We start from the raw sequence: 7,200 nt of genomic DNA on the forward strand, positions 1-7,200 counted from the left end.
TACTTATATACATACATACATGCATATATGTATCTATATATATAATATTACATACATACATACATATATATAATACATACATACATACGTACGTACGTACGTACGTACGTACATACATACATACATATATATATATATGCAAACATACATATATACATGTACATATTATAGAGACATATGTTTCAATTTTTCATTAAGAATGATTCTTCATAGACAAACAAAGATAAAACAGCCCTGAAATGGAAATGTATAACTTTTATTTTAGCTACTATATCAATTTGTTTTACAGAATTTGCTTGATTTTGCTTTACTTATTATTGGAGGCAAGCCCGGCTCACAGGTTAGAAAAGAAAATGACGGTATTAAACCGACGAAGCGGCCCAGGTCGGTTCGAATACCTTTCAAAACCCTTCCGTTCCGTCCTCCCCTCTCCCTTCGGCTTCGTCCATCAAACATACGAATCCGAAGATGAAGAAGAGGAGCGGCGGCGGCGGCAGCCAGAAGCCCTCGCCGGCTGCGGGGGACGGCGAACTCAAGACCCTAATCCACGGCCACTCCGTCTACTTCGATCACCTCGTGGAGCTCATCCCCGCCCGCTTCTACCTCCCTCCCGACGACGACAAGCCCTGGTTCCAGGGCCTCAGCAAGGTCGCCAAGGCCGCCGCCAAGAAGGAGTCTCGCGAGAATCTCAAGAAGGCTCGCCGCGCCCGCCTCGACCCTGAAAAATCCGCCACCACCCTGGACCTCCTCAAAAAGAGCATCTTCGAGGCCGCTGACAAATCCTCCGACGGCGGCAGCGAAAGCGACGAGGCTCCCGAGATTGACGAGAACAGCAGCCGCCCCGTCGTCGCGGACGACCGCTCCGTCACCTACGAGGAGCTCCGGCAGCGCCTCCACCGCCGGATCGAGGAGCTCCGGTCAAATCGGAACACCCGGCCGTCTGAGAAAAAAAAAGGAGAAGAAAGAGAAGAACAAGAACAAGAAAAATAAGAAGAATAAGAATAAGCAGGCAGGAGAAGAGGCAGAACCCTCTTCTCAGGGGAAGCGGAAGCGAGAGAAGGAGTCGGAAGAGGAGAAGGACAACAAAAAGAAGGCGAAGCCAGACAAAAGGGGAGATGCTTCTTCGGCCGATTTAACATTCAGCCAGGTCAAGATTGGAGGCGGGGACGACAAGAAGAAGAAAAAGAAGAAGCTTTCCAAGCAGCAGGCCTTGGAGAGGGCGAAGAAGCTCGAGGAGGCGAAGAAAGACCCGGAGAAGGGGGAGAAGATTTCGAAGAAGCATTCTTGGAAGGCTGCAGTGAGTAGAGCTGCAGGGGTTAAGGTTCACGATGATCCAAAGCTATTGAAGGAGAGCATAAAGAAGGAGAAGAAGAAGCAGCAGAAGCATGCAGGGAAGTGGAAGGAGAGGATGGAGAGCGTGGAGAACCTCAGGGCGGAGAAGCAGAAGAAGAGGACAGAGAATATAAAGGATAGGATCCATCAGAAGAAGATGAGGCGGATTGAGAAGAGGGAGAAGAAGCTCATGCGCCCAGGATTTGAAGGCCGCAAGGAGGGATACATTAATGAATGAATCATGCTTTTGATCTGAAATTTATGGTATATGTGAGATTAAGAACTGGTAATGGTTTTATAGGTTGAAGAAGCTGAGGTAAGGTGAGTCTTTTGGATTTTTGCTTAACCATTTGGTGGGACTAGTTACTCATGTTTAATGTTAGATGTAGATTTATCATCCATGTTTATGGTATATTATTTTGTCGGCAGTTTTTAAAAGAATTGCTGTGGAATTGTTGGACAATTGTTGCTCCTTTCAAACTTAACCATGAATTGCTGCTGTTTCATGTGCAAGGAAAAGTTCGTAGTGATTTTTAATCTTGGAAATTTTCATGACGAGTTGGCTTCATATGCCATGCCATACATTTATTTTATTTTCAAGATGCTTTTGGGCTGTAGGACCTTGTAGCTGCTTACTGGGCTGTCGACAAGGTACAGTGTGAAAAAATGATGGTGTGAGCATAAATTTTTAAAAAGCTAACATTGGTGCCATTGGATGGGAGAACAGATTGAAGCACCATGTGCTAGTGGCATGCTAACCTAGCATTGGCATGGTTTCTACGATTTTGTGCTGTTTTGTCATAAATCATGTGAATGCTTGGCAATAACTGGTATGGTATGTATTGTGCTATGCTGACAGGTTCTTAAATCCGTATTGGGGAGTTGGTAATCCAAGGGAATGCTTAATTCTAGTTTACTGTAGAAAAATTGTTGTTAGGGTTGCTTTCATAAGCAGCTTGGAGCTTTACATCTCGTATTTTGTTAATCTAATTCCAATATGACTTTCTTGTAAAAAAAAGGGGGCAAATGCTTGGAATACCTTTTATTTGAGTAATTCGAGAAGAAAACAGTGACTTCACTTAGCAAAAAGTTGGAGATAAGGAAGTTGCCTTGGGAAAAAAAGGAGTTAGTTTGGATGGTGGATAATTTGTAATTTGTTATTGACAAATGGTATGCATTTACAATCTTGTTCACTAACTACCACTTTTATCCTGCTATTTGCATTCATTCTTATTGAGAATGACTTAGACACATTCAGGATAGTGAAGATAGGGAAAAAGTTCATTTTGTTTGTTTGGAAGGTATGGATCTTTTGGTGTTGTACTAGCAATGCTCCTGAGGCCCTGACTTATTTGTTGGCTGTTGGCAATGTTCAAAGTTTGCTCTTTATACTCATTGTGGTCAAGGCCGATCCTACTCATATTGTATGATATTGATTCGATGCTTGGATACCTTGATACAGCCACGTTAATGTGTAAACTTGTATTTTTATAATATAGATAGATGCTTTGAACCACTAGGATGCATATTTAATCACTCTAAGCATCATGACCATGAATTCATGGATGCATTGCTGTTATAAATGAATGTCATAGAAAACACATATTTCACTAGCCGCATAGTTTATATACAAATTAATATGAAATAACATTATTTAGAAAATATGTTACCCAGATAATACAACATACAGTGTCTGGAGACAAGTATAAGCTCTGCTATCATGCTTTGCAATGGCTTATTGCTTATTGTGGATTTCGGGTTGACTCCTATCCATTGAAGGGACATGTTAATTGATTGTTTTGATGCATACCTCTTTCAGCACAGGGGTGTGTATATTCTGTTGTGGGGTCGTCAACATGGAACATATAAAATAGCAATGATGCTGCATATAATTTTTCTAAATATCAATTTCTAAGTTTGAAAAGTTAGCAGAATCACCATGGCCACGGAAGGAAGATCTGATAGAGTGATCTAGCTTTAAAAGTTTTATTAAGGTTGACGGTTGGGATTTAGAAGTTTAAACTTCAATTAAGTACTGAAGGGAAAAGAGCTGGGAATTTGGCTAGAGCTGTAGTGCAATTAAAGTTTTGGTTCTTAAAGATTGGTTCCTAACCTCCTTTTTTTTTTTGTGTGTGTGTGTGTGTATGTGTCTGTTTTGGGAGAGGGGGGCGGGGTGGAGGGTTGGGGATCAAAGGGGAAAATGAGTTGATCGTGCTGCTGGTGTCCTATTGTGGGGAATGTATGTTAAAGGCGAGTTAGGCAACACGTACAGATTGTACTCTTCAGCTATGTACGAGCTGTTGACAAGTCTATAGTGTGTAAAACGATGGTTTCTGTTATAACTTTTCAAGTGGTTAACTTTGGTGCCATGGATGGGAGCAAAAATTGAAGTACCATGCGCAGGTGGCAGGCCATCCTAGCATTTGGCATAATTTTCTACTATTCCACGCTATTATGTTCCAAATCATGTGAGTGCTTGGTAGCAACAGGGTATGTACCATGCCTTGTTCACCAGCTCTTAAGTCGACATGTGAGAGTTAGTAATTGAAGGGAATGTCTAACGTCTGCTCTAGTAGAGAAAAGTTGTACTGGTTGATTTATCAAGCAGTTTGGATCTTTACATCTTGTGTTATGTTAATTAAATTCCAATGTTACTTTTTTTTTGAAAAAGAAAATTGGATAGATAATTGAACTACAATTTATTTGAGGAATTGGAGCAGAAAAGGATAATTTCACTTAGAAAGGTCGGAGACAAGGTATTGCCTTGGAAAAAGAGTTAGCCATTGACAGGGGATCAATTTTTATGAACAAACAGTATCTACATTCATTCTTGTTCACTAACCATTTGTTTTATGCTCCTATTTACTTTCTACTCATTTGAAGGGACTTAGAAGCATTTCTATTGGGGGGAATTAAACTAATAATCTTCAGTTCTCCGTCCTTGTCTGACATTTCATCTCTCTTCTCAGTGAACATCGAACACAATCTAGATCTAGTTAAGAAGTGGAAATACACTCCTATGATAACTTTTTCAAGTAGGTCAGTCACATCGGGTCCTCCTCTATTCCCTTCATGCTTTGATGATCTCATATTCTGATATCTTGCTTTTGATGAATTGCGACCTCTGCTCCCTTCATGCTTTGATGATCTTGTATTGTGATATCTTGCTTTTGATGAATTGCGACTTTATTCTTTTTCTACCATGCATTAATAAATTACTCTCAAAGTGGTAAAAAAAGATTAGAGAAGAAACTTGCATTGTCTATACAAAGTCGATACTGCTCATGATTCTGAAGATTCATGCTGTACAAGCACTTGCTTTGATAGTATGGTCTCAGTCCTACACATCCAAAGCCAACTTGTTTGGTAGAGAAACCTTGAAAATTCCTCTGAGCTATGATAACCCTACATTAGACTGCAGCTAGGGTAGAAGATCACATAACAATGAAAGCAATCAGAATATAATCTAATTGCTGGCAATTTCTTATTGAATGACTTAAACTGAGGAAGCGAGTTTTTAGTTTTCTGTTCCGTGAATCTCATCTCCTAGAAACTTTATGCTATAAATACACAATTTAGTCATAGGCACTGGGTGGATATATCAACTACAAAATAACTAATTACTCAATCACACTGTTTTTTTCTCAAAGATGTTCTGCAATTTTCAGTTTGTATCTTTCTGGGCATGTCTGATGATGAGTAGTTTGAAAGGAGTGGTGCAACAATGGTTCTCTTAAAACATTAGAAACCAAATGCATAGAAAACATTTGTATAATTTATATTTGAGACAATTAATTAATGAAGAGGTATTGGGTGGATATAACTACCACCATGTTATCAATTATAAGGGGTTGTTTTGTTGACAAGTTTTACTAAAGCAAGTTTATAAAAAATTCAAAGTGAATATGTTTCACTGAAAATGTTGTTTGGTTTTTTTTCCATAAAACTTGTTTTGCCAAAACTAGCGAGCTATAAAACCTAAAAATGCGTAAGGAAAAACAGGTCACCTCATGTTTTTCATAAAAGATGTTTTCCAGAGGTCTGTTTTGGAAAAACCCATCCTGTAAAGTGGGTCAAGCTAAATTTAATGAAGTCTCTTTGCAATGCCACTTGAAATTAATTTTGCAATAAACACTATTTTTCTGAAGATGTGCTGTGTTTTTCAGTTTGTCTTTCTTGGAATGTCTTATGATTGGTAGCCTGAAGTGCACATGGTTTCGGGTTCAATAATGGGTAAATGATTCTCTTAAAAAAAATTAGAAATCAAATACATAGAATCATTTGTACATTCATTTTTAATCCAATCTATTAATGAATATCTGCTATCTGGTGGTTCTATTTCAAGCAATACACAAAAAAAGGATTAATATGGGACAAAACAAACTAGATATAGCTTGATAGTGATATGTTAAAGTCATGGAAAAGGAAACTTGATATGAGAAGAATCCCAAAATGTGAACTAGCATTCACAAGAGTGAGATTTTGGAGATGGCTTTTACTCTCCAGGTTGAATAATCTGGCTATTAAGGAGTTAATAATGTAACATACAATGAATAACCTGCAACATGCATGGATTCTTTCATTTTCTTTGTTCTCTTAATATACTTATGACAGGTCTTATTGATCTTGGTTTGCATGTTAAATCATATATAGCTAGTTCTCCAAACCAAACTGCTGTGATAAAATATGTGCATAGGAGTTAAAGTTGGAAGGTTTCAATCTGTACCCGGTGCTATTTTCTGTCCAATATAATGTATTGTTTAAAACATTGCTTTAAGAATATCAATGGAGTACAACTGTGTGATGCAAGCGCAGCGTGATGTTTCATTGTAATTGGTAGTTTAAAGATGTAATGTTACTGAGCTAGTGTTTTGCTTCTTAATGACAAGTTACTCGTTAAGTGCATTCATTTGATTTCTGTATAATTTCAATTGTTTTGTTTGATTAGGTTGTCCCTCTAGATAAGCTGTAAGCTTTTTATGCTGAAGTCTAGGGTTTGCATTCCGATGCTTCATTCTCCTCTGATGGCCCCTTCTGCTCTCTGTCTTGATAGGAAATATCAGGTTGTAAGATGATTTTTTTTTTTTTTTTTTTGCTTTGGTTCCTTTTGGTGTTTACTGCTATCTGGTAATTGTCCGGAAGATACCATGTCATGCCATCTTTCTAATGATTAAGGTATCATTTATCGTATCAAAGCCAATCAAGGCGAGCATGATATGGAATGCTGCTTCATGCTTTGCTGGTACTGTCAATCTTTTTGTCTTTCAGAGACATATGACTCTACTAAAACACATTAAACCATGGTATGATGTTTTTCAATTTTTTTTTTTAAATAGCTATGTTACAATGATTATGGAATCATTTGTTGTATCCAAACCAGTCCACCAGCTTGATATGGCATACACATCATACTTTGCTAGTACTGGTAATCTGTATTGGAGAGAAATGTTACTCTAGTAAAGATGCTAAACCATGTTATGATGTACTTCAGCTTGACCACGTTATGATATATTTTAGCGAAACCACTTTTATGAAGCATTTGAGCTTTTCTAAGCTAGCTGCTTATTGTTAAGGGACCTAAGGGACCATCCTGTTGTTTTTCCAGTGGTTGAAGAGCCATTCCCTGTGCCTGTAGCTGTCAGGAGCTAGCATCATCTGGTTACCCTGTCTCACTGTGCTAGTATTGGTCACAAAAATTGCTAAACTACACTATGATATGTTGATTTTTTTCTTCTGAAGGAATTACGTTTGGTTATTCTATGATGACACACATGTTATGAATGTTCGAACAATATCTTCATTCTTGACAAATCTAGCTTCTTAACTTATTAAGGATGAAATGTGATTGCTGACAAGTAGGTGTTAATT

At 38.3% G+C, this 7,200-nt stretch overlaps 1 protein-coding gene across 1 annotated transcript; it reads left to right on the forward strand.

The window, feature by feature from the left end:
• The first annotated feature begins 386 nt into the window (after positions 1-386).
• Positions 387-1,845, forward strand: LOC120106348 (surfeit locus protein 6-like). The gene is made up of 2 exons (XM_039119338.1): positions 387-986; positions 1,042-1,845. The coding sequence occupies exons 1-2, from the start codon at positions 469-471 to the stop codon at positions 1,568-1,570; spliced, it is 1,047 nt and encodes a 348-aa protein (XP_038975266.1). The 5' UTR covers positions 387-468; the 3' UTR covers positions 1,571-1,845.
• Positions 1,846-7,200: the final 5,355 nt, after the last annotated feature.

The sequence above is a fragment of the Phoenix dactylifera genome, unplaced genomic scaffold, assembly GCF_009389715.1.
Source record: "Phoenix dactylifera cultivar Barhee BC4 unplaced genomic scaffold, palm_55x_up_171113_PBpolish2nd_filt_p 000532F, whole genome shotgun sequence".
NCBI classification, from domain to species: Eukaryota; Viridiplantae; Streptophyta; class Magnoliopsida; order Arecales; family Arecaceae; genus Phoenix; species Phoenix dactylifera.

Excerpts from the sequence above, each read along its gene's own strand:
- LOC120106348 (XM_039119338.1), top strand. The coding sequence starts at position 469 with ATGAAGAAGAGGAGCGGCGGCGGCGGCAGCCAGAAGCCCTCGCCGGCT. Across the intron at positions 987-1,041 it reads GAAGAACAAGAACAAGAAAA|GAAGCGGAAGCGAGAGAAGG; the intron begins ATAAGAAGAATA and ends CTCTTCTCAGGG.